Source organism: Bacillus rossius, chromosome 7, assembly GCF_032445375.1.
Source record: "Bacillus rossius redtenbacheri isolate Brsri chromosome 7, Brsri_v3, whole genome shotgun sequence".
Lineage (NCBI taxonomy): Eukaryota > Metazoa > Arthropoda > Insecta > Phasmatodea > Bacillidae > Bacillus > Bacillus rossius.
Genome location: NC_086335.1, coordinates 72,761,644 through 72,788,330, shown reverse-complemented (window position 1 = coordinate 72,788,330; position 26,687 = coordinate 72,761,644). Strand labels below are relative to the sequence as shown.

Below are 26,687 nucleotides of genomic sequence, written 5' to 3'. Positions count from 1 at the left end.
TGGAGCCTTTGGCACCTTTTGGAGCCTTTTGGAGCTTTTGGAGCCTTTTGGAGCTTAATACATTTTTATTTTTCTTGAGGATATCAAGTAGAACATAATCATACAGCTTACTGATGAAGTAACAACGTTTAAATTATAACTTGTGGCTTGACTGTTTATATGGTAAATCTTTTCCGTTCGAGGACCTAGAGAAGAAGTCCTCTCAAGACATAGACCGTTACAATTTTACAGTTCTGACGATGTGAAGCAATCTGTTAAACATGGTATCCAGAAACTCTGCCAAGAAGAGGAGGACTATGTAAGTAAAGGATCTGGTTGGTCTCTGTCTAGTATAAACCGATTGAATCTAAGAATTAATCATTTCACACCGATGCGGAACTAATGATTATAAGATTGCTGGCTTTCGCAACTGATCCTGTAGTAGAATAGAAATTATGTAATGAATATTATGTTTGAGAAAGAACTTACAGTGTTTTATTTTCTAATCTGTAATTTTTGAGGTATTTTTACATATATATTTTTTTGTATCGCCCAGTGGTCGAACCAAATATCGATTCAATATAAAAAGTAATGTATGATTTTTTCGGTGAATTTTGGAATTTTTCCCGAATTTCTAGCTAAATAATTGCACGATTCAAAGATGGCGAACATAACGAAACATGCAACAATAATATGATCCAACATGGCGTTCATAACGTAAAGTGTAACGATAACATCGTACTCAACCAAAATGGTGGGCGTAACGAAACATGCAACATTTATATAATCCAAGATGGCGACCGTAATGATGTGTGCAACAATGGTTTATAAGTAATATTTTATTACATTTTTATTATTTAATTCAATTGATTAATTTTTTTAATGATTTTTAAAAATTTTCCCGATTTTCTAACATAAAAATTACGGATTTTAAAGATGGCGGACATGACGTCAAACTAGGTGACGATATATACTTTGACATAAGTGGTGGGGGTCAGTCTGCCTGCAGCTACCACGTGGGAAGGATCGTTCGTCATTTTTAATTTTGCCCTTGCCGGGTTCGAACCGAGGACTTCGAGCTCCATGTCATAAATGTTTGTTTTTTAAATATTGTTTTATTAAAATTTTATTGATTGAATTTTTTTATAATTTTTAATTTTTTTCCATTAAAATCGGATAATAAATAAAGATTTTAAAGATGGCGGGAGTAACGATAATTGCAATGGTGACGTCATAATCGAAGATGGCTGGCATGACATCCTAATTTTCAAGGTCATGACCTCGGTGGCTTAAAGCGGGTAGTTCTTAGGACTTTTAAGCCGCTTTTAGGAATTTTCGTGGTTTCTAAGATAAAACAACTTTTGAGGATTTTCGAAATCCTAATTTTTGAATTGTGGAATTTTTTTGTGATTTTTTGGCGGAAGTTTTTCCACAAAAATGGAAAGTTTGGCGAATTTTGAGGAATTTTGGGCAAATTTTGCCCAATTTTGGCAAATTTTACAAGTTTGAGGGTGAAAGGTCAAGGTCAAAGGTCAAGGTCACAAACATCCAAGATGGCCACCGTGACGTCAGAGCAATCGGTCATTAGCCCGGCACCAGCACCTCGCGCCTGGTGCCTGTGCCCGGACATACATTCCTATACTACTGACGTCTTTGTTTTATTTTACCAATTAACTAATAGTGAAACATTATTATAAAACATTTTATGCAAATATTTCACGAAACATGGAAAAATTGAGGTTTGATTTTGCTGTGAAACCAACAGCAGATGGGATATCAAACACCATATACATAACCTAAATAGCTACACCTGATAAGCAGATGAAATTGAGCGGAAAAAAAAAAAAAAAAAAAAAAAACAGTTTTATAAATAAACCAAAATAAAAAGTAGAAAATAAATAATAGTTTGAAAATCTAAAAAAAAACACGCTTTATATAGAAAACCAAACTAAAAAATAGAAAATAAATTTTAATAAATTTTAATTAAGAATAGTGTAAATTTTTTTATAAATATAAATTAATAATAGCGTGGAAAAAAAAGTATTTTATTTAAAAAAAGCGTGGGGTGCTTTTTAAGATATTATCGAAATAATAATCCTTCTTCTCATATATGTCAATAAAATATTTATAACTATTGACACCATGCACCCCACCCTTTTTTTAAAATAAAATACATTATTTTCTTATTCACGCTATTATTAATTTATATTTATAAAAAAATTTTACACTATTCTTAATTCAAATTTATTAAAATTTATTTTATATTTTTTAGTTTGGTTTTCTATACAAAGCCTGTTTTTTTTTTTTTAGTTTTTAAACTATTATTTATTTATTCTTGAAAGTTGGCGCTCCCTCAAGTTGTAACTTACCTCTTGTAAAATACGCTTACTGTCGTATAATCTCTTTTTTTTTTTAGAATCTTAAGCAAGAATTTTTTTTCTGTCTTATTAATAATATTCAAACTAAATATATGTACCTAAGTATTTTTTTAATTATGCAAGTAATGTATTGTCTTCTAATTAATTTTATCATCAATATTGTGAGCATTCTGCTTTGTTGCCCCAATGCACATGTAACATTAAAATTAACAATTGTTTTGAACTAATATATTCATTCCTGGCTTATACGAGACTCACCTCCTTACTCCTATTTTAGCATAGGCCCTTTTTACTTAGTTGTATTCCTTCTGTTTTTTTCTGTGTTCTTGGCACAGTTTTAAATTTATTGGAGACCCTAGTCCTATTCTTTCCTAGTACATTTCACTATATTTGTCTGATATCTGGGGAATGGTGACATTGCGATGTGCATAAACTGAAGAAATAAATTGTGATGAAAGCATTTTCGGTATAGTTTAAATTGTACCTACTAGGATATGGATGCTGTTCAGATCCTCCTCATACACATATGTCTTATAAAATAAAACTATTCTTGAAGAGAACATATTACAAATTATAATTTTTTATAAACAATAATGATAAATTAATAAAATTAATGAATTAATTAAATTTTATGGGAAAAATAATTACGCTACATAATTAAAGATACGAGAATATGAATTATTTCCAATCCTCATTTGTTTATTTATTGCACATTACTTACATTTAACAACAACTTTACAAAAATCAACGTCAAGTTTTTTTCTGATAGAAAAAATGATTGTTGGTATAAAATATAAATAAATAATTAGCAGACGTGATATTGCCCCGAGGAGACTGGCGACTGGCGGCTAGCATGTGGACCAGCTGCCCAGCAGAGCGAGGGTGCAGAGCAGCGCGCAGCCAGGCAGTGTCTGCGCCGCGGTAGACACGGCCTCGCCCAGGGAGCGGCACTGGCCGGGCCGCCAGCGAGACGCCCCTGTGCTGTCCTGTGCCAGGAGACTAGCATGTGGACCAGCTGCCCAGCAGAGCGAGGGTGCAGAGCAGCGCGCAGCCAGGCAGTGTCTGCGCCGCGGTAGACACGGCCTCGCCCAGGGAGCGGCACTGGCCGGGCCGCCAGCGGCGAGACGCCCCTGTGCTGTCCTGTGCCAGGAGACTAGCATGTGGACCAGCTGCCCAGCAGAGCGAGGGTGCAGAGCAGCGCGCAGCCGGGCAGTGTCTGCGCCGCGGTAGACACGGCCTCGCCCAGGCAGCGGCACTGGCCGGGCCGCCAGCGAGACGCGCCTGTGCTGTCCTGTGCCAGGAGACTAGCATGTGGACCAGCTGCCCAGCAGAGCGAGGGTGCAGAGCAGCGCGCAGCCAGGCAGTGTCTGCGCCGCGGTAGACACGGCCTCGCCCAGGGAGCGGCACTGGCCGGGCCGCCAGCGAGACGCCCCTGTGCTGTCCTGTGCCAGGAGACTAGCATGTGGACCAGCTGCCCAGCAGAGCGAGGGCGCAGAGCAGCGCGCAGCCAGGCAGTGTCTGCGCCGCGGTAGACACGGCCTCGCCCAGGGAGCGGCACTGGCCGGGCCGCCAGCGGCGAGACGCCCCTGTGCTGTCCTGTGCCAGGAGACTAGCATGTGGACCAGCTGCCCAGCAGAGCGAGGGTGCAGAGCAGCGCGCAGCCGGGCAGTGTCTGCGCCGCGGTAGACACGGCCTCGCCCAGGCAGCGGCACTGGCCGGGCCGCCAGCGAGACGCGCCTGTGCTGTCCTGTGCCAGGAGACTAGCATGTGGACCAGCTGCCCAGCAGAGCGAGGGTGCAGAGCAGCGCGCAGCCGGGCAGTGTCTGCGCCGCGGTAGACACGGCCTCGCCCAGGCAGCGGCACTGGCCGGGCCGCCAGCGAGACGCGCCTGTGCTGTCCTGTGCCAGGAGACTAGCATGTGGACCAGCTGCCCAGCAGAGCGAGGGCGCAGAGCAGCGCGCAGCCGGGCAGTGTCTGCGCCGCGGTAGACACGGCCTCGCCCAGGGAGCGGCACTGGCCGGGCCGCCAGCGAGACGCCCCTGTGCTGTCCTGTGCCAGGAGACTAGCATGTGGACCAGCTGCCCAGCAGAGCGAGGGCGCAGAGCAGCGCGCAGCCGGGCAGTGTGCGCGCCGCGGTAGACACGGCCTCTCCCAGGGAGCGGCACTGGCCGGGCCGCCAGCGAGACGCCCCTGTGCTGTCCTGTGCCAGGAGACTAGCATGTGGACCAGCTGCCCAGCAGAGCGAGGGCGCAGAGCAGCGCGCAGCCAGGCAGTGTCTGCGCCGCGGTAGACACGGCCTCGCCCAGGCAGCGGCACTGGCCGGGCCGCCAGCGAGACGCCCCTGTGCTGTCCTGCGCCAGGAGACTAGCATGTGGACCAGCTGCCCAGCAGAGCGAGGGTGCAGAGCAGCGCGCAGCCAGGCAGTGTCTGCGCCGCGGTAGACACGGCCTCGCCCAGGGAGCGGCACTGGCCGGGCCGCCAGCGAGACGCCCCTGTGCTGTCCTGTGCCAGGAGACTAGCATGTGGACCAGCTGCCCAGCAGAGCGAGGGCGCAGAGCAGCGCGCAGCCAGGCAGTGTCTGCGCCGCGGTAGACACGGCCTCTCCCAGGGAGCGGCACTGGCCGGGCCGCCAGCGAGACGCCCCTGTGCTGTCCTGTGCCAGGAGACTAGCATGTGGACCAGCTGCCCAGCAGAGCGAGGGCGCAGAGCAGCGCGCAGCCAGGCAGTGTCTGCGCCGCGGTAGACACGGCCTCGCCCAGGGAGCGGCACTGGCCGGGCCGCCAGCGAGACGCCCCTGTGCTGTCCTGTGCCAGGAGACTAGCATGTGGACCAGCTGCCCAGCAGAGCGAGGGCGCAGAGCAGCGCGCAGCCAGGCAGTGTCTGCGCCGCGGTAGACACGGCCTCGCCCAGGCAGCGGCACTGGCCGGGCCGCCAGCGAGACGCCCCTGTGCTGTCCTGTGCCAGGAGACTAGCATGTGGACCAGCTGCCCAGCAGAGCGAGGGTGCAGAGCAGCGCGCAGCCAGGCAGTGTGCGCGCCGCGGTAGACACGGCCTCGCCCAGGCAGCGGCACTGGCCGGGCCGCCAGCGAGACGCCCCTGTGCTGTCCTGTGCCAGGAGACTAGCATGTGGACCAGCTGCCCAGCAGAGCGAGGGCGCAGAGCAGCGCGCAGCCGGGCAGTGTCTGCGCCGCGGTAGACACGGCCTCTCCCAGGGAGCGGCACTGGCCGGGCAGCCAGCGGCGAGACGCGCCTGTGCTGTCCTGCGCCAGGAGACTAGCATGTGGACCAGCTGCCCAGCAGAGCGAGGGCGCAGAGCAGCGCGCAGCCGGGCAGTGTCTGCGCCGCGGTAGACACGGCCTCTCCCAGGGAGCGGCACTGGCCGGGCAGCCAGCGGCGAGACGCGCCTGTGCTGTCCTGCGCCAGGAGACTAGCATGTGGACCAGCTGCCCAGCAGAGCGAGGGTGCAGAGCAGCGCGCAGCCAGGCAGTGTCTGCGCCGCGGTAGACACGGCCTCGCCCAGGGAGCGGCACTGGCCGGGCCGCCAGCGAGACGCCCCTGTGCTGTCCTGTGCCAGGAGACTAGCATGTGGACCAGCTGCCCAGCAGAGCGAGGGTGCAGAGCAGCGCGCAGCCAGGCAGTGTCTGCGCCGCGGTAGACACGGCCTCGCCCAGGGAGCGGCACTGGCCGGGCCGCCAGCGAGACGCCCCTGTGCTGTCCTGTGCCAGGAGACTAGCATGTGGACCAGCTGCCCAGCAGAGCGAGGGTGCAGAGCAGCGCGCAGCCAGGCAGTGTCTGCGCCGCGGTAGACACGGCCTCGCCCAGGGAGCGGCACTGGCCGGCCCGCCAGCGAGACGCGCCTGTGCTGTCCTGTGCCAGGAGACTAGCATGTGGACCAGCTGCCCAGCAGAGCGAGGGTGCAGAGCAGCGCGCAGCCAGGCAGTGTCTGCGCCGCGGTAGACACGGCCTCGCCCAGGGAGCGGCACTGGCCGGCCCGCCAGCGAGACGCGCCTGTGCTGTCCTGTGCCAGGAGACTAGCATGTGGACCAGCTGCCCAGCAGAGCGAGGGTGCAGAGCAGCGCGCAGCCAGGCAGTGTCTGCGCCGCGGTAGACACGGCCTCGCCCAGGGAGCGGCACTGGCCGGCCCGCCAGCGAGACGCGCCTGTGCTGTCCTGTGCCAGGAGACTAGCATGTGGACCAGCTGCCCAGCAGAGCGAGGGTGCAGAGCAGCGCGCAGCCAGGCAGTGTCTGCGCCGCGGTAGACACGGCCTCTCCCAGGGAGCGGCACTGGCCGGGCCGCCAGCGAGACGCCCCTGTGCTGTCCTGTGCCAGGAGACTAGCATGTGGACCAGCTGCCCAGCAGAGCGAGGGCGCAGAGCAGCGCGCAGCCAGGCAGTGTCTGCGCCGCGGTAGACACGGCCTCGCCCAGGGAGCGGCACTGGCCGGCCCGCCAGCGGCGAGACGCGCCTGTGCTGTCCTGTGCCAGGAGACTAGCATGTGGACCAGCTGCCCAGCAGAGCGAGGGCGCAGAGCAGCGCGCAGCCAGGCAGTGTCTGCGCCGCGGTAGACACGGCCTCGCCCAGGGAGCGGCACTGGCCGGCCCGCCAGCGGCGAGACGCGCCTGTGCTGTCCTGCGCCAGGAGACTAGCATGTGGACCAGCTGCCCAGCAGAGCGAGGGCGCAGAGCAGCGCGCAGCCGGGCAGTGTCTGCGCCGCGGTAGACACGGCCTCGCCCAGGGAGCGGCACTGGCCGGCCCGCCAGCGGCGAGACGCGCCTGTGCTGTCCTGCGCCAGGACACAGAGCTCCAGAGGCGCGCCAGCTTGCACGGCGGACAGCCTGGGAACCACGTGGCTGCGGGCCGAATAAGGCAGGTCCTGCTCGTACACAGGCGGAGCGCCGCGGGAGGCCGTGTCACGCACCAGCAGGTGGAAGGCGCCCACATCGTCCCGAGTCGTCACAAACCACGTGGCCGAGATCTCACCGCCGGCAGACCTGCAGCACAGCACACAGGCAGGCTTGTAATAAACATCTGTAACTATTTTAAATAGCTTTAAACAGCTTGTAAAAATATGTAAAAACTAAAGCCTTCTTTTTCTCAAAATGGCTTTACTCTTTTTGTTGGATTTACAACTTCAGTTAAAATATTATTTTTTTTCGTCTTGTTTTAGTTTACTAATTTTTGTTAAATTATTTTGTTAATTTTTAATAACTTCTGTAGATCAATATTTTAGTGTTCTTTAAATTTGTTATCGGTAAAGTTAATAACCACCACACAAATAGAGAGACTGAACCCCGCGCTAGGAATTGTGTTTGAGACGACTGCGCCGCGGAGAGCAACCACGCGGCCGTCGCGTGGCAGGGCCACGGAGCTGCGCTCGTGTCTGCCCTGATGTGCTACCACAAGGTCTTCTTTGGCTAAGCCTAACTATTTACCAAACTGCATAGAGTAAGTCTTATCGTCGCCCAGGTGAAAATAAATAGGCCTTGCCGGCGAAGACATAAATGTCGACCTCGAACTGTAATAATAATAATAATTTATTTCCCATTTTTTTTACACTTTGTTGACAATATTCACTTAATTAACCAGGAAATTTAGCACTCACGAAAGCAAGCTTGTATGTGAGTGCATCTAGTCACTTTAAATTACATGCGGTATTTTGACGATTGTAAACTGTTTAATGGTGTATTCACAATAATTGCGATACTTATAGAAAAAATGTTTTGGTTAGTTATAAAATATCTTAAATGACGCAGGGGTAACCAATAAGTGATATAAACATCATTTTTAACTCTTATTATTCACAAATAATTCTAACTGTTTGCAATCATAACATCATAACCGATAACAAAACTTCATCCGATGGGTGGACTACTTTTCGTTGCTTAAGATTCTGTTGATTAAATAAACAAACTAATATTGAACATTAACTGTAACACTTGGTGTCATGATAATTATACTTGAGCACACTTCTTTTGTAACACAACAAAAAATCATTATCCTTTAAATACCCTCTTTAAAAATGACTTGAAATTATTAATAAACTAAAATAAAACATTAGCATTTTGAATACATGTTATTTCCAACATTAGTATGTTTGCTAAAATGGTTAAATTAAAAACATTGCATTTAACCTTGAGGTTTTATAGAGAACTAGCTCAAATTGTATACTTTTAGCAGGAAGAGTTACCTTCGTAGACCCCAAGACGAATCCTTTAATATTTGGTAACTCACCACCGACAGCTGTGGCTGGTGTAGGGAGTCCACCATACCCGCAGTGTGCTAGGGCCTCCTGGACTCCAGTGCTCCTGGTCCACACCTCTGGGTCTATCAGCTCGTCCAGTGCTCGTCACATGCATCTCTGCCTGAAGAAATCAACTCGCAGGATGCGAGTATCTCTCCCACTTGCTCGTAGCCACGACGTCACCCAACAGCTGCGAAGAGTAGTCTTCTCTGGTCCTCACCAGCGGGGTAACTCTTCCAACGAGTCACCAAGGCAGTCCAAGCTGTTCTGTTCGGCATATTGCCAATCGGAATGTTGCAGTAGCGACGGACATTTGCGGGTAGCGTGTCGTTCTTCCACAGGCTCAACGTGACGGCGAGTTGAGACAACCACGGCGAGTTTCTTGTAATCTTCGCCTGGCGAGTCTTGGACTTGCTAGTGTTACGGACGAATGTTCGACTCGCTGATTCACAGGCCGTGGATCAGCTGTACCGCGAGTATCAAACTGCTAACTCGCAGACGACCACCGTACTCGTCTCGCTGCTTTCTGGGGCTCCAGATGCTGGTTCATAATTCCCAACTTCTCGGTGTCGTATCCTTGGTCTCCATCCCCTCGTAACTGACTGCTTGCATTGAACTCCTCGTAGCCACAGCTTGTGCGGACTCCCGTAAGCAGCTCGTTACGAGGTCCGACTGCTTCTGCCTTTGGAACCAGGCCGGCGCCCCTCTTTAAACTTCCCCTCCGGCTGATATTACTTCGTTATGGAAGCTATTTCCCTGTTATTGCTTCTTACCTTCTTACGCCAGGTTTTCGGCCTCAGGCCATGTACTCCTTTATTCCAGAATGTAGCAAGCCCTGCTTCCCACGCGCGGCTAGGTTAGACTGTAGGTTTTCGGATGAAAAGGGGTGTGACAGGAAAACGCCTCATACAACTTTCATTTCTTGTCATTGTGAAATTGTGTTTTTTTTTTTTGCCTAGAGTCTTGATTTAAGATATTAGATATTTAAAGGGCGGAGCAGAACGTTGTAACTCCCATTTTCGCGGAATACTCGTCATGCATGGAAAAACGCATTTACTATGTTTATAAGAGATGTCACTGCATTTTGCAAATCAAAGGTGATTACTGTGTGGTAAAAATTTACTACCTAGGAATAACGTTGTATCATCACTATGGTGACAATACCTGCTGATAGCAAGTTGTCTGTAGCTATGTCGAATCACATAAATAGAGGCAAAAAGTGGCGCAGCAGGATTTTAGGATATAAATGTTTTGCAGGAACGTACATAGTTGGAATAGAACAAACGAGTAAAAGGAATGCCATTATTACTAAATTAACTGTCCCTTTTGAGGTACGTAGAATAAGGTTGTAACTTCACAAACACATTTGTATTTAGTAGAAGTATTTGTGAATGTGTAATTTAACATATTTGTGCAGGTGTTTCAAACCTTTATTATTCATAATGCCATAAAATTATAAAATCGCTAAGCATGCACTCATCTCGTTTTCCCTTATTGCAATTGTGGAGGTAAGATGTAGGTTTTTAGGTTATATCAGTGTTTGTTTCACATTAACATATATTTACAATGGGTTAAAAACTTTATTATGTGAATATGTTAGGTTCCAATTAATATTGGATTTCGAACAGCAATAAATTAACTTTCCTAATGAAAAATTTGTTTGTAAAGGTTTTGCATTTCTATAAAATTTTCCTGCAGTAAGGTTGTTTATAAGATCTGCTCAAGCACAGTTTTGAGTAATAACTTTGCTTACAAAATTTGTTGGTATTGTAAAGGCAATTACAGATTCATCTATGTTGTGAAAATAAAAACTTTGACCTAACTTTTTTCATACCTGCCTTATGAGCACAACTTCATTCAATTGTTGGGTACATGATTAAAATCAAAAAAACAGTACATTCCAAAATTTCAATTATATGAAAGGCAAGGAAACAATTTAGTTCTGGCAGTTATCTATACTATTATTAAATTATTGTGGATAAAATGTCTGTACATTGGACGAAATGATTTTAAAAAAATGTAAATGGCTATTTATGTTATTGAGAACTGAAAAATATAGTTTTAAAACTTTTTGTCTGTTTGTTCCAGCATCAATCAAGAAATACTTGACGCTTTTAATAGGAAAAGACTCTGGCAAACTTAAAAACTAGGCTATAAATAATTTCGAAATTCCACCCCTAAGGAAGTGAAAGGGGTGAATACCATTTTAAGATAGTTAAATATATATCTAAAATTAAAAAAGCATAAGGAAAGATAGTGGGTACCAATAGTAGACAAAAATTACCAAACCCAGTTTAACATATTGGAAAATTTAACCCCTAAGGGGTGAAAAAGGGGTAAATTTGGTTTTAAAATAAATAATATCTCCGAATATAACAGCCCAATAAAAGTTATTTGGTAAAAAATATAAACATACCAATTCTACCAACTACAAGTTAACTATTTTACACAATTCAACCCCGAAGGGGTGAAAAAGATGTTAAATAGGTTTTTAAATAAATAATTATGTCACTGAATCAAATCCAGCATTAGAATAAAAATTGGTACTAATAACAAACAACACTAATATTACCAACCTCAATTTTACGATTTTGAAAAATTTAACCCATATGGGGTGGAAAAGGAGTTTATTAGTTTTTAAAATAAATAATTATATCCCCGAATATAATCAAGCGTAAAAATAGAAATTGATATAAATAATAATAAACATACCAATACTACCAACCACAAATTTTTATTTTTTACGAAATTCAACCCCTAAGAGGTGAAAAATTTATGTAGGTATTGGGTTTTAAAAAAATAATTAAATCTCCGAATTTAACTAAGCATAATAAGATATACTGGTGTTCAATTATAAACATATATAAACTACTACCCACAAAGTTACCATTTTACAAAATTCAACCCTGAGGGGTGAAATAAACTTGACACTTGAGCTGCTATAACGACGACTTCCTGGTTACTCCACATCAAGTGGCGGTGCTCTGGGAGATTGCAGAACCCTCCAACACGCCGGAAGAATGGTCTCAAGGAGAAGGGGTGTGGCTGTCAGAAGAAAGTGGCCTGCTAATGAAAGATCCTTGAAGTTGTAAAGGCAGGGAGAGTGCCGTATGTGTTGTGCCCCGTATCAAGAGGAGGCTGCGTTTTCCCTATAAATCCATCATACCTTCACGCCGGTTTGGCTGTCTGGACGTTGTCTCCAACAGCCTCGTAACAATATCAAGTTGCCGTACATAATAATATCCCACCCATTCAAACGTATAGTTAGAGTTAGTAGTAAATATCAGGAACACGGACTTACCGACTGATGTCTCTGAACTTGATGTCGGGATTGACAGCCAGCTGGGCATCGCTACTGGCGGGGTCCTTGTCCGGGCAGGTCATGCGGTCCTCAGACACCTCGGCCAGCAGGCGACCGGCCAGGAAGTCAGGCGCCGAGCAGGTCAGGTTGGCGTACGTGTCGCTCGGGCTGGTCTGCGCCGACAGCCACTGCTTCAAGGGCCGCACCGTGCAGCTGCACTCCAGAGGGTTGCCTGCGGACAACACAGCTCGGACATACTCTCCGCGGCGTCTGCCCAGTTGCCCTGCAGCATGTTGCCTGCGGACAACACAGCTCGGACATACTCTCCGCGGCGTCTGCCCAGTTGCCCTGCAGCATGTTGCCTGCGGACAACACAGCTCGGACATACTCTCCGCGGCGTCTGCCCAGTTGCCCTGCAGCATGTTGCCTGCGGACAACACAGCTCGGATATACTCTCCGCGGCGTCTGCCCAGTTGCCCTGCAGCATGTTGCCTGCGGACAACACAGCTCGGACATACTCTCCGCGGCGTCTGCCCAGTTGCCCTGCAGCATGTTGCCTGCGGACAACACAGCTCGGACATACTCTCCGCGGCGTCTGCCCAGTTGCCCTGCAGCATGTTGCCTGCGGACAACACAGCTCGGACATACTCTCCGCGGCGTCTGCCCAGTTGCCCTGCAGCATGTTGCCTGCGGACAACACAGCTCGGACATACTCTCCGCGGCGTCTGCCCAGTTGCCCTGCAGCATGTTGCCTGCGGACAACACAGCTCGGATATACTCTCCGCGGCGTCTGCCCAGTTGCCCTGCAGCATGTTGCCTGCGGACAACACAGCTCGGACATACTCTCCGCGGCGTCTGCCCAGTTGCCCTGCAGCATGTTGCCTGCGGACAACACAGCTCGGACATACTCTCCGCGGCGTCTGCCCAGTTGCCCTGCAGCATGTTGCCTGCGGACAACACAGCTCGGACATACTCTCCGCGGCGTCTGCCCAGTTGCCCTGCAGCATGTTGCCTGCGGACAACACAGCTCGGACATACTCTCCGCGGCGTCTGCCCAGTTGCCCTGCAGCATGTTGCCTGCGGACAACACAGCTCGGACATACTCTCCGCGGCGTCTGCCCAGTTGCCCTGCAGCATGTTGCCTGCGGACAACACAGGTAGCTACACTGATTTTGTAAATATCTTGCATTGCGTTTCATAATCATGAACTAATTACATCTGCGAATACTTACTCAAATTATGTGAAACAGGAAATTAAAAAAAAATTATTAACCTTACAAAACCACTATAAAACGATCTTTAAGTACAGAACGGAGTACTAAAAACGAATATTATAATTTGCCTCTAAGAGCGTGACTAAGTAAATGCCACAGTGCACCTTAGAATAAAGAAAAATAAATTGAAGGTGTTCAGTCACAGTCTACCTATCATTGTAGAACGCCAAGTCTAGTGATACGACAAACCGAAATTATAAATGTAATAAAAATTGTTAAGGTTTAGGAAAAAAATATTTTTTTTTCAATTCAATCATATTATTTGTATAGAATAAAATATAATTCAGCCTGCTTTGTGTTTGTTCAAACTAAAATGTAATCAGTTGCTGCTTTAAAGTTATATAAATTATTATTGGGGTCTACCGGTACACTTTATAAACATAAAGATCCTTCAAGTGGACAATGTCATACAGGTACATACAAAATTTTATATTATGAAAGATTTCATCCCAGATATTGCGACCTGTAAGACAATGAGAATTATTACAAAAATTGGATTTGAGATGTAGAAAAGATTATGTGATTTGGATCAAACCAAATGTAATTATGACACCATTGAAGTGGTTGATGGGTTCGCGAGCAGCAAGGAATACTTCGCATACTAAAGTGATACTCTCCAATTTAGAGGAACTGAAGGAAGCAGGATACATACTATGAGTTAAATTGTAATCACACTGGAACTTCTCATCCTGGCAAGCGAAACTATCTTCGCCGCAAAGTCATAGTACGTGGCAAGAGTGATTTATTCCAGACAGACCTTGTTGAGGTGATACTATATTCCCGAATGAATAAAGGCTTAAGGCCATAAAAGGGTTGACAGTCATCGATATGTATAGTAAGTTTGCTTGGGCCATGCATGTAAAAAAAGGGGGAGGGGTTGTCTGTAAAGTCGGTTTACAGACCATAATTTTACGTGAAAACATCATAAGAAAACATTGATGAAAAATTGCATACTTTTTAAATTTCAAATATAATTTGCAGTTTTTGCAAATTTAGTTTAAATATTTGTTTAAATATAATCACGAACAATTAGTTATAGAGATAAACGGAAATAAAATCAATGTCAATAAATTTTTAATTTGAAATGACGAAATAGGACAAATAAATCAAATTTTTAAAATTACTGCTTTTAAAAAGCCCGCCTTAACCTGTTTGATATTATAGAAGATTTTCTCACACGGTGGTTGGCCGGTTCTTGCACGCTCGGCTCAGGCGGAACGTGACAATGAGTCATGCTTTTTCGTGCGTACAGCCGGCGTTCATCGATTTATAAGACGTTATCACGTCAAAAACTAAAGAAAACGACTGATGTATCTAAGCAGGTACTTTGTGCGATGGACGCATCCCGTCGACCATTGAAAAAGGATCTCTGTATATAATTCTACAATGCCACCTTCAAGGCTTTGTTGAATAATGTATGACATCTATTACTACTCCAAATTTAATAAATTCAAAGTTTCCATAGTACGTAATTTTATCAGACCTTTGTGCCCAACGATTTTGTGATAGATCAATGCTTTAAAAATTATAAGTGGTTGGATAAATTATTTAACTTCAACACGATTACAATTCTACAGTGCACTTACACACACACATGAAGCCCAAAGTCATAAAGGACGATGACCTACTTCGGGCAGAATTTTCCTGCAAGAAGAAAAATATATTAAAGGTGGAAAGTGCATTAATTGTAACTGTAATGGCGGACACTAGCTAGCACGCTGCCTTGTTTACCCTGAATAAGTGTCTCGATAGGCGATATTAAAAGTGTAATGAAGATTATCTTTTTCCTATATGTGGAACATGTTAGTTAGTTTCATTTGGTGTTGAAGAAGTGTTTCCAGGAGAGTTATTCACTGGAATATTTAATAAAACGTGTCCCAGCACTCCAGCACGTCGGGTGAGAATGTAGCGAGGGGTGAAAAAAGTGCGGAGATTTCGCGCAGCAAACGGGCGGTCATTGAGTTTGCATCTTGACAAACAATTTTGCGTTTCTCTTGAACTCGCCGACATTGACCGCAGTCATCGCATCGGACAAAAGAAAACACGATCAGCAAGAAAAATCATCGTGAAGTTCACAAGGTACAGAAAGCAAAGTGAAATGTTCTATAGTAAGAAGGCTTCGAAGGCAACAGGAACAACGATAAGAGAACATCAGACTTCTTCAAGAATGTCTGTACTCCAAGAAGATAACAAAAGGTCCGGTGTAAAAAGCGAATGGACGATAGACGGCTTGGTTCCGGTGAAGCGCGGTGCACAAAAAATACTGCTTTCTTGCAGGAACTCCAAGAACTCCGCATCCAATCCCAAGTGAACCGCAAGGACTGAGCTCTACAAACTGTCTCTTAAAGTACGCTTTTATGTTCTTTATGTTTAAGATGTTATCCAATTCAGAATATTGTGCTATGCATCTTATAATTTCATAATTATAACTTTACTCTATATTCTTTTAAACAGGAGCTAAAATTATAAATTGCCATTTAATATATACATAACAAGTCTAGTATGTGGATGCACAACCACTAGTTTACCAGAGACACTTCTCTCTTCTTCTACGATTATTTCTATTTTTTAGTTTTTGTGTCGTTTTTAATTTTATATATAATAATCCATAAAACAAAATAAATAATAATCCCCATAGACTTTATTCCTTTAAGTTTATGTTTCTGTAGTGATATTTAGTATTTTTGTTTAGTTAATATATATTTTTTTAGCTTAACACATCAAATTTGCTATTATTATTTCTGTTATTAAGTGTAAGTATTCGTATTATTTTTATACGACACAAATGTACCTGTGTGCTGTTGGATTCACCGATACAAGCGAGCCCTAGCCAGTCAGGCCACGGAGGCGCACTCACCGCGCAGGCACACGACGGTGCTGTTCTGCGCCAGCGGCATGAGCTCGTGCTGGAAGCGCCGCAGCAGGTTGTGGCTGGCGTCCAGCAGGGAGAGACGCCCTCGCAGCGACAGCAGCGCCTCTGACGGCAGGCGCGAGAGGCTGTTGTGCGCCAGGCGGAGCTCGGAGAGGTTGCGAGGGGGACCCAGCGCCCAGTCGGGCAGGTCTTGTAGCTGGTTGTGCGACATGTCGAGCACACGCAGCGCCGTCATGTTGCCGAGGACATCTGCAACACACGTCGCGCCTCGCTCACTCCACGAATTGTTTTAGAAAACTCTGTGGAATCTCGGTTTGTTTTTCCAGAGTAAGTAGGAACATTATCAAGCCATATTTTTTTCTTTTCCTGGGTGATGTAATGCCTGTCGCGGATGATGTGACTATCGAGTGTTCAACACGTTTTCCCCGAGACTCGAAGACGGATTTATCTTACTATCACTTGCCAGTGCTTGACTGTGATTGGAGTCTGCAGTCGCCCGGTTCCTGGTCATGCTTGTCGTTTCATCATTTTGTATTTCCTTCTCAACTTCTACCATTCTTAATTCTAACGAATTTATTCCTCTACCAATCCTATCAGTAGTTTCACGAAACTTTTGGTCTTGACTACTTTCTACAGTCGTAATTCGATCGTGAACTTTCGCGAAATCCTGCTGCATTTATTGGTTTATATGGGTTATTTTTAACATTAATTGTTCAATGTCGGCTGTTAATTTCTCTACCGATGAATTTACGACTTGTATTATGTTCGCTAAGAACTCGTCTTTCTTCTGTTCGTGGTTTTTTTCTTCTCTGTTCGAGCTCCCTTCTATCGTGTTCAATTTGTTTGCGCTCGTTCTTCTGTTTGCGTTCAACCCTTTCACGTTCTTTATCCTATTCACTTTTTCTCTCTTTTTCATGGAACAATTTGGTCAACTGTTCCAAACCTAACGCTTGAGGGTGTGACATTGTAGCTATCTCTTGCCTACATGGTAATATCATATCTACACCTCGTTCTACCTCATCTTCCTCCGCTGTTTACTCCTACCTATTGTTATTATTTTCATTCTGCCTTTTTTATATTTTACTATTATCTATCGTTTCTGAATTTGGCCTTAAAGTATTCCTATTGCCCCTCAGAAAATATCCTTCCATAGAATGTTCCACGCTAACTTTACCCTCAGTTCGTTCTCTTTAACATTTACATCGGGCCCCACTTTGGTTACGACAACTATAATGGACCGGGATAATTGCACCTCTTAAGTGTATCCACTATAATAAATCCTTCTAATATACGTTTAATTGTTAAATTGTCTTGTTAGACAGTAGTTATGCCCATCAGAAAGACAATTATGTTCATGAAATGTTACAAATAGCATTTCATACGGAGTAATTGCTTTATAGGTTTTTGCCTTGGCACCACTAGTACTGCTAATCTGATTCAGGATACTTAAGATTATTTTATCTACAGTTATATCCAATAATAACACGTGACTTGTAGCAATCTTGAACTGTAATTCGTGCAAGTCAACGAGAAGCTGCTCTGGCATGAGAAACATGACAGTATTCACAACACTCTCAAGTTTTAAATATATTCAGAACGGTGAGAGGCCCAATATGGTTCAAACCCACAACCTGAGATCAACTATTTTGTGTTAATCGTAACAGCAATAATAGTGTCACCCACATCTGACATCATCCAATATGGTGACTGATGGGAGACACCAATAAGATGGTGGAACCTAATACAGCTGCAATTATATCGCAATGTTTTGTTATTGGTGGTGGGTTTTTGAGCGATAGTGAATAATAATAACAACATATCAAGGGGAGTGTGTCAGTCTGCTTGAACATGGAGGAAGTAATTAAAAAAAAATTCTGGACGGGTTCTAAATGGGAATTTCTAGTTCGGTTGCATAATCTCCGTTTAAATTTAATTTTTTGTTTTCTTAATCCAAGATGACAGCTGTATAAGATTAATGAAAGAGCATGAAGTAATGGGAATTTATTTACTTTGTTGTTTTTATGGCAAATAATGATTACCCCTGTTATGTTTGCCTCAAAGGAAGTAGAATAGGCCTATATTTGTTACAACCTTATTTTCAAAACATGTAATTGTAAAACGTGTTTTATTAAATAATAATCAAAATGGTAGAAAACAAGATAATTTTGTTACTGGATACTATTCCTCAGCGACCTTCAAGTTTTTTTTTGTTTAACCACAACAACTCAAACAAAATTTTAGAAATGTAGGACAACTGCTCAACATCAAATGAAACTGACAGCGTGAGACAATTAATTAAAAAATAAAAGAAATATGGAGGAATACAATAAATTAATTATACGATTTTTGTAAAGCTTAGTTTATATGCCTAAGGCAAAAGTCAGTATAAAAATATCAACATTAATTCTCGGTGAGCGAGTATACTTACATCTTCTGATCTCATTTATCGCATTGTAGCTGACATTGAGGACCTCCAGTTTGGCCGTGCCCACTGTCAGGTCAAAGGTCAGCACCGGCATGGTGTTGTGACTCAGATCAACCTGGCGCAGGCGGTACGGGATCCAAGGACTGCTGGGGAAAGTCTTCCTTGTTACGAAGGAAATGCGGTTGTGGCTGAGGTTAACCTGCAACCACACGCTCAGTCAGCCGCCGCCTCTAAATTACTCAGAGCACACTCAGTCAGCTTCTGCCTCGACACTTATCAAAGCACACTTTAAAGCAGTAAGTCCCTAACTCGAAAATACATAGAGCACACTCAGCAGCAGTCAGATTCTACCTCTACAATACTTAAAGCACACTCAGCAGCACTTTCATTCTTCCTCAACACTACAGGATGAACACAAATGATCTGTACACATTAAAAAAAAAATATATATATATATATATAAACTAAACCATGCAGCGGATTTACATGAAACTTCTTTCAGTCAACAGAAAATCTTTGAAAGTTTTTTTTTTCTTTTTCACGGTTACAGTGAAACAATATGCGCTCTTAGAGCTACGTGGAAAATATCGAAGCGGTATTGAAACTCGTCCCGCACTCAGCAGCAGTCAGTACCTGTCTTGACACTGCTCAAAGCACATTAATAGCAAAAGTTAGCCATTTGTTTGGACTCTACTCACAGCACACTTAGCACCCTACACTACTCAGAGAACACTCAGTATTATGATTTTTACATTTAGAATACTATTCCTGCACAAAACTTGGAATGTTAAATAGACAAAGAAAGTATTCAAAATGTACTTGGAGGTGAACAAGGGAAGACTTAACGGTAAGAAATTATGAACTCACGTCGTTGAAGAGCATTCGTTTGTTGCAAAGAGATCAAGGCTGACAATATTTATTAGAAAAAAGAAAACCAGCCAATGTTAAATAAATCTTGTCTAACATAGATATAAGTCTGAAGAAGAATGAAGTTAGCTAAACAATAGAATGCGACAAAAAGGAAAATACACTTGGGTACATAGCCACCATTCGTTTTCAAAGTTGAACTTCACAGATGGTGGAATCAGAACGTGTGCATATATGCGGGTAAGCCAGTGTGCGAGTGACGCTATTCTACTCTTGAGCCCCAAAACCTCTCATTCGCCCTTCATCCCATCCCCTACTGATCCCTGCAACTTTTCTTGCCGTCTAAGCGTTACACTTTCGTTATGCTTTGATAACGTCATCGTCTGGACATATCCAAACCCACTGTCAGGAAGTTTCACTTAAAAGACACAACATATGGTTGTGATGAGACAATTATAACAAAATTACTTACAATTAACATATTCGGCTTTTCACAACTGTGTTCGTTTGTTTTTTGCTGCTCATTTGTGTTCATACCAACTCTTTCTCTACTGCATTCGTCGGTCCTCTTTCCATGGTGTCGTCAAGAGCTGTTTGCTCACTGTCATAATTACTGTCTTTCTTTGTTTCGTCATTTAATTAATTTTTCAAATTTTCTTCATGATTTTAGTAGAGGTAAGTATTACACCGTATTTAACATTTCATAAAATAAAACCCACAAAATTTTGTTAACAAAGATATTACAGCTATTAAAAAACTTAAAAATAATTTTTTAAAAATTAGGAAAAACAAACTTTTCAACTTACATTTTCTAACGAGAGACAGTCTTCTAGTAAACTGTTTGTTTTATTGTCCAGCTTTTCTAATTTGTTATAAGACAAGTCCAACGTTCGAAGAGATACCAACCCTACAAACAAGATTAACAAATAGATAAAGCATATGTAACTTTGTTCTTATAATTATTTATTTTAATTTTTGTTTAGTTTACACAGATTTCATTTAAGACAGCAACACTCATTACAAATCAAATAGTGAGAAAGTAATTGGCCATGGTCGCAGTTAGTAACCATTCCAGAACGTTTAATGAATTGTATTGTATCGTGGCAATACGTCATGTCAACACTGGAGTCAACAGAGACAATGAGGACTGAATGGAATGAGAATAATGTTTTACCAAACTGCGTTGGTGAGGAAACAAGTGTAGCCTACTATGATAAAAGTTATCGGCTCGGGGAAAAGCACACCACTGACAAAATGTTTGACACACGCCGTTGCTGGTACACGCTGGTTACCATAGGAAAACCGAGCATACCGTGAAAGGAATTTAGTCACAAAAATGACAACACCACTGCTGTTCGGAGTATTTTTGTTGTTGTATTTACTGTTCTTGTGGCAGCCATCTAGTTGTTGTGAGCCTATTGTATTCTTTGTGCGATGATTTATTTTCTGAATAAATTCCTCCTAACCAATTCTTTATTTTTGCCCAAGCATATAAGATCCCACTCAGCTGATATTGTGTATACAACAATGGGGAGTCTCATCAGAGGCGCGTGGCTGCTGCTGCTGCAAGCCCTCACCGCCCAGCGCTGCTGCCTCGAGACTTGGCTGCAGCGACGGAGTGCCACGGGCGCCATGGATCACCAGGCATGGCTTGGACTAGCACCATGGGTAGATAAGCACGATACATCAGTTAATTTAATATTTGACTTTTATATAACATTTAGTAATTTTATTATTGAATTAGTACTCAACTTGAACTCAGTCGGTTTGCTAGAGGCCTATAATCCCTTTCCTCTGGTTTATGGAGGTCAGTGACTAGTTCTATTTCTTTCTGTGATAAGATTAAATGTTCAGCTAAATCAACAAAAACTTATTTGAGTTAAAAGTTAAAAAAATAGAATTTTAATCTGAGTTAAATTTCACAACAGAGCCTATATAGCTTAAAGTGTAAAATATTAAGGTAGCTTTTCTTGACAGAAAACGTATCTCACCAACTATTTCAAGGTGGCTTGAAGAAACATAATGTTAATTTTCACTGTAAGTAAACTTTATTGCAAAAGCCATAATTTAAAGAATTATATATTTATATATAGCTTTGTGGTGTCCATACAGAATCAAAGGAAAAATTATACTGTCTATGAAATTCATGAATAAAGAAAGTAATAAATATTTTTTACTGTCCCTCACAATAAAGGTAATTATACTGCTGTATTTATACTTTCTCTAACACGATAACAAAATTTTCCTTCCCCAAAATTCTTTCTTAGGCCAATATGGAAAAGTGAATAAAAGTTGTTAGTTAAAAGAACGGTTTTATTTAGTTGCTTTTCAGTAAAGCAACTAAAGCTTAAAGAGGCGTGTTTATTTTGTGGCTTTCCGGATATATCAATCCTCTTTATGAGCAAATATGATTACTTGCTTGGTTACATATTTTATTTTGCATTCTTATAGAATTGCTTGAATATATTTTAACTCTTACCCTGGAATGCTCCGTTGGGAATGCTGAATAAATTGTTCCCAGTGAGATTTAGTGTAAGGAGTTGCAGGAGACCTTCAAAAGCCCTTGTGCTTATGTTGTTAATGTTATTATTTGCGAGGTTCAGTTCGAACACCACTGGTAGTCGACCAAATGCTCCCTTAGATAGGAAAGTAAGGTTATTTTCCTGAAACACATAAAAACCATTAAATATTATACGAATATAAGCTTCAGAGTGTTTGAGAAAATATTAAAAAAATATATTTATTTATAAGTTTTTGACTGAATATGAAAGGAAATATTAATACCTTAAAGTACAATGTTATTTATTCAATAAATAAAATATTTTACCCCACAAACACTGTACAATATATTTTAATTAGGTCGTATAACATAAAATGTATTCTATATTTTTGACACGTGTGCTACATAACAATATTTCGAATTGCTTGCGATTTGCTGATATGATCTCTTCAGACGGGCAAGATAAGAGACAAACAGAGTCTCGGGAGACGGCACGGAATGAGTGCCCGGTGTTGCAAACATACGAACAGTAACAGACTCGTTCGGCCGCGGTGGGGCGAGGCTCGGCACTCACCTGCAGGTACAGGTACTGCAGAGTGGACATGTCGGCGAGGCTCGGCACTCACCTGCAGGTACAGGTACTGCAGAGTGGACATGTCGGCGAGGCTCGGCACTCACCTGCAGGTACAGGTACTGCAGAGTGGACATGTCGGCGAGGCTCGGCACTCACCTGCAGGTACAGGTACTGCAGAGTGGACATGTCGGCGAGGCTCGGGACTCACCTGCAGGTACAGGTACTGCAGAGTGGACATGTCGGCGAGGCTCGGCACTCACCTGCAGGTACAGGTACTGCAGAGTGGACATGTCGGCGAGGCTCGGCACTCACCTGCAGGTACAGGTACTGCAGAGTGGACATGTCGGCGAGGCTCGGGACTCACCTGCAGGTACAGGTACTGCAGAGTGGACATGTCGGCGAGGCTCGGCACTCACCTGCAGGTACAGGTACTGCAGAGTGGACATGTCGGCGAGGCTCGGGACTCACCTGCAGGTACAGGTACTGCAGAGTGGACATGTCGGCGAGGCTCGGCACTCACCTGCAGGTACAGGTACTGCAGAGTGGACATGTCGGCGAGGCTCGGCACTCACCTGCAGGTACAGGTACTGCAGAGTGGACATGTCGGCGAGGCTCGGCACTCACCTGCAGGTACAGGTACTGCAGAGTGGACATGTCGGCGAGGCTCTCCCAGGGAGGCGCGCTCAGCCCGTTGCCTGCCAGGTCCAGGGTCTGCAGGGTCAGCAGGTTGGCGAACGAGCCCCTCTGCAGAGAGTCGCCGAGTCGGTTGTAGCCGAGGTCAAGCAGCAGCAGGGAGTTCATGACGGGCCACGTGGTGAGAGGCTCTATCCTCTGCAGGGAGTTGTGGCTGAGGAAGAGGCTGGACAGCGAGATTGGCAGCTGGAACACTCGCGACAAGGCGTTCCTCTGCAGCTGTAGCATCCTGAGAGACGACAGCCGGGCCAGCGCCACCTTGTTCATGTCGGAGATGTTGTTGTGGCTGAGGTCGAGCTCGAGAAGAGTGTGCAGCGCGCCGAACGTGGAGCCCTTCACCGCCTGCAGGGAGTTGTGGCTCATGTTGAGCGAGCGGAGGCTGAACAAGGTCTGGAACACGCCGTTCCACACTTCCCTGAGGCGGTTGTGGCTCAGGTCGATGGTGTGCAGCTCGTACAGCTTGGGGAAGGTGTTGCGTGGGATCGTCTCGATGGCATTGTGGCTCGCATTCAGGATCTTCAAGCCGGTCATGTTGTGCAGTGGAACCTGCAACAAACATCTCCTTGAACAAGCCTATATGATTGTATTTGTCTCATATTAGAAGGACATTTCTCAAAATTCATAAAAAAAAAGGCAGTAACATTTAATAAAATTCAAATTTTTAATAGTATCATGTATCACAAATATGTAACACAAAATACTAAATAACAGTTTTAAATTGCAATACTTGGTCAAATTATGGTCAGCCTACATTTCTTTAAATTACTTAAACTAATGCCATAATAATAAAGTAAATCATGTGGTTCGTGAGATTATGAATCAGACGAAAAATTTCTAAATGTACTTCTTGATAATCAAAAATAGTAAATTGGTAAAATTATTAAAATATAAAATGATTTACCCCATTCCAATAATTTGAATATTACAGAACTCTACTGGAAGTCATTCCTGTCAAAAAATTTACTATAATTATTTTCTAAATAAATATAGTTTAAAAAACTAAAAAAACATGCTTTTAAAGAATATCAAACTAAAAAGTTAAAAATAAATATAGTTTAAAAAACTAAAGAAACATGCTTTTAAAGATTATCAAACTAAAAAGGAAAAAATAATTTTAAAATTTAATTTATGACAATAGTATATAAGCAATACTAGTATAAATGAGAAAAAAGCTTGAGGCGCTTTGCGCCATATTTTTTGTATATTAAGCGCCCCATGCTTTTTTCTCATTTATACTAGTATTGCTTATATACTATTGTCATAAATTAAATTTTAAAATTATTTTTTCCTTTTTAGTTTGATAATCTTTAAAAGCATGTTTCTTTAGTTTTTTAAACTATATTTATTTTTAACTTTTTAGTTTGATATTCTTTAAAAGCATGTTTTTTTAGTTTTTTAAACTATATTTATTTTTAACTTTTTAGTTTGATATTCTTTAAAAGCATGTTTTTTTTTGTTTTTAAACTATATTTATGTATAATTATCATAGGGAAATGAGTTACCGACACTACCTATTACCATCTGAGATAACTATTTGGAGTTGCAACGTCACAAAGAAATAGTAAAGTCGCTGAATCCGAAAGCTGACTCCACAGAAATCGCGCGCCTTAGACCATTCTGCTAACGAACGTAATGAAATTGGTGGGACACTTTACAGTGATGGGCCACTCACTCTTAGTCGAAAGAGTTACAGACGGACAGACAAACAACATACAGGTGAAGCTAATATAAAGCATGTAACATGTAACATGTAAAAATAGTTAAGCAAGCTGAAAGGCTAGCACAGAGGAAGGAACAATTGAAACTGGTAAAAGTATGTGCTTTGCAAGAAAAGAAAACTTAGTCGAAAGAGTTACAGACGGACAGACAGAGTTACAGACGGACAGACAAACATACAGGTGAAGCTAATATAAAGCATGTAAAAAGGTTTGCTTATAAGGGGAGGGTTGTCAAGGTGACATTTATTTAAGATATTTCGCTCTAAAATTGTTAGTTAACAAGATGTTGCACACATAATTTATGCACGAGGGCATAAAGGGAAAAATTAGCTTTATTATCTTTATATAAAAATACAATAAATCCAACACTGCGTGAGTAATTCACAATAAATTAATTTATTGATCAGATATATAGTTGTATACCTTATAGGCAAGAACATAAAGCTCAAAATAGCTTCAAGTGATGATGAAGAACATGGTTGCTACCAGGTCACGAGGCTGGCTTACCTGAGACAGGTCAGTGAACTGGTTGTGCGACAGCAGCAGCTCAGTGGCGTACGTGGAGCTGTCGAAGGCGGTCCGTGGAAGAGCCTGCAGCTTGTTGTGTGACAGATCCAGCACCGTTATGTTGGCGCAGTTCTCGAAGGCTCCCGGCTCAATCTTGCTGATGAGGTTGTGCGATATGTTTATACTGACCAAGAACAGGTCCTTGAAAGCTAGCTTCTGGACCTCCGTCACCTCGTTGCCAGACACGTCAATCACCTGCCGACGAACACACATCACAGCTGCATGGTCGGATTGGACCATGTCGTTTTTGCTTTGCAATAGTGCAATATCTTGTTCCTCTGACGAGACACCACAAATGCCAAAACCAGCTGAAAGGTTTTTTTTTAAAAACACAATTAAAATATTCAAAATGTCATTAAATTGTGTAAAATACTTTCCGATATCTGGAATGCACTTGCAGTTGAGTCCAAAAAATAAAGTGGTAATAATGATCAAATAAGTGCATTTAATAAATGTGCAGATTTCAAAACTTCAGTATAAATAATATAATCACGCTCATCACTGACTCACTGACTGACTCTGTAGCGCTGTATGAATTCTGTTTTCATGTGCTTACCGTGTAACATTTCATTGCTCTTTGCTTACATGTTCCTCCTAGCATTGCTGCCGAGTCCGAGGCGCAAATATAATATTTTGAATGGTGTTTTAAATTAACATTTTTTGAAAATTGCTAAATTACTGGGAGAGACTTCTTGGCTTGCAAGGGGGCATAGCGCAATCAACGAGCGTCTTGGGCGCCATATTCCTAACTAATTTTTAATAAAAATAAAGGACCACACTTGGTTTAAAATAAAAATATATAACCTAAAATGCCTGGTAAACAATCCAAAAGTAGTATGTTTTGGTAGGTTCGAGCGCAGGTTAAGGGTTGTCTGAAAAGTTTCCTACCTTAACATGAAGATGGCAGCACTTGTCAACAAAATTTGGGAAGTGTGTTTGCGCATGTTTTGAAATGTATTATCTAAAATTTCAGCTAATTTGGACATGCATTCGTGAATGTAGTGAAAGTCGTACGGAACGGAAATGAGTAACCATGGTGCTGACATCTGTGGTAGATGACACAAACCTAAAATCACAAAACCAAAGGGAAACTTTAAAGTATTAGCTGTTTAATTAATTTTAATATAAGGGGCAGTATTTTAGTAAAATTGTGTAATATCAGGTCCAAAGCTGGGGTTTAGTATTTTTACAAGTCTTTATCACTTTTATAGGAATAGTTTCATTTCATAGTTCAACATTTCGCTCTGCAAATCGAATGATTCGATAGTCGAAGTAGCTGCCCCAGCAACGAATACTAGT

At 43.3% G+C, this 26,687-nt stretch overlaps 2 protein-coding genes across 2 annotated transcripts in view; one reads left to right on the top strand and one right to left on the bottom strand.

The window, feature by feature from the left end:
* Positions 1-772: 772 nt before the first annotated feature.
* Positions 773-6,921, top strand: LOC134534634 (uncharacterized). The gene is made up of 10 exons (XM_063373122.1): positions 773-781; positions 3,210-3,544; positions 3,689-3,932; positions 3,983-4,210; positions 4,285-4,478; positions 4,598-4,945; positions 5,051-5,386; positions 5,504-5,818; positions 6,114-6,461; positions 6,567-6,921. The coding sequence occupies exons 1-10, from the start codon at positions 773-775 to the stop codon at positions 6,919-6,921; spliced, it is 2,712 nt and encodes a 903-aa protein (XP_063229192.1).
* Positions 3,039-26,687, bottom strand: part of LOC134534388 (chaoptin) — a 42,691-nt gene continuing 19,042 nt past the window's right edge. The window contains exons 6-13 of the mRNA XM_063372852.1: positions 25,329-25,583; positions 23,035-23,649; positions 21,816-21,999; positions 20,143-20,243; positions 18,473-18,668; positions 16,030-16,293; positions 11,899-12,130; positions 3,039-7,347 (exon numbers count right to left, since the gene is read on the bottom strand). Coding sequence (XP_063228922.1) covers positions 6,999-7,347; positions 11,899-12,130; positions 16,030-16,293; positions 18,473-18,668; positions 20,143-20,243; positions 21,816-21,999; positions 23,035-23,649; positions 25,329-25,583 — 2,196 coding nt within the window. The 3' untranslated portion in view covers positions 3,039-6,998. The remainder of the gene's footprint in view (positions 7,348-11,898; positions 12,131-16,029; positions 16,294-18,472; positions 18,669-20,142; positions 20,244-21,815; positions 22,000-23,034; positions 23,650-25,328; positions 25,584-26,687) is intronic.

Coding starts and splice junctions, on each gene's coding strand:
- LOC134534634 (XM_063373122.1), top strand. Junction 3,545..3,688: donor AGCTGCCCAGCAGAGCGAGG/GTGCAGAGCAGC, acceptor GCTGCCCAGCAG/AGCGAGGGTGCAGAGCAGCG. Junction 5,819..6,113: donor AGCTGCCCAGCAGAGCGAGG/GTGCAGAGCAGC, acceptor GCTGCCCAGCAG/AGCGAGGGTGCAGAGCAGCG.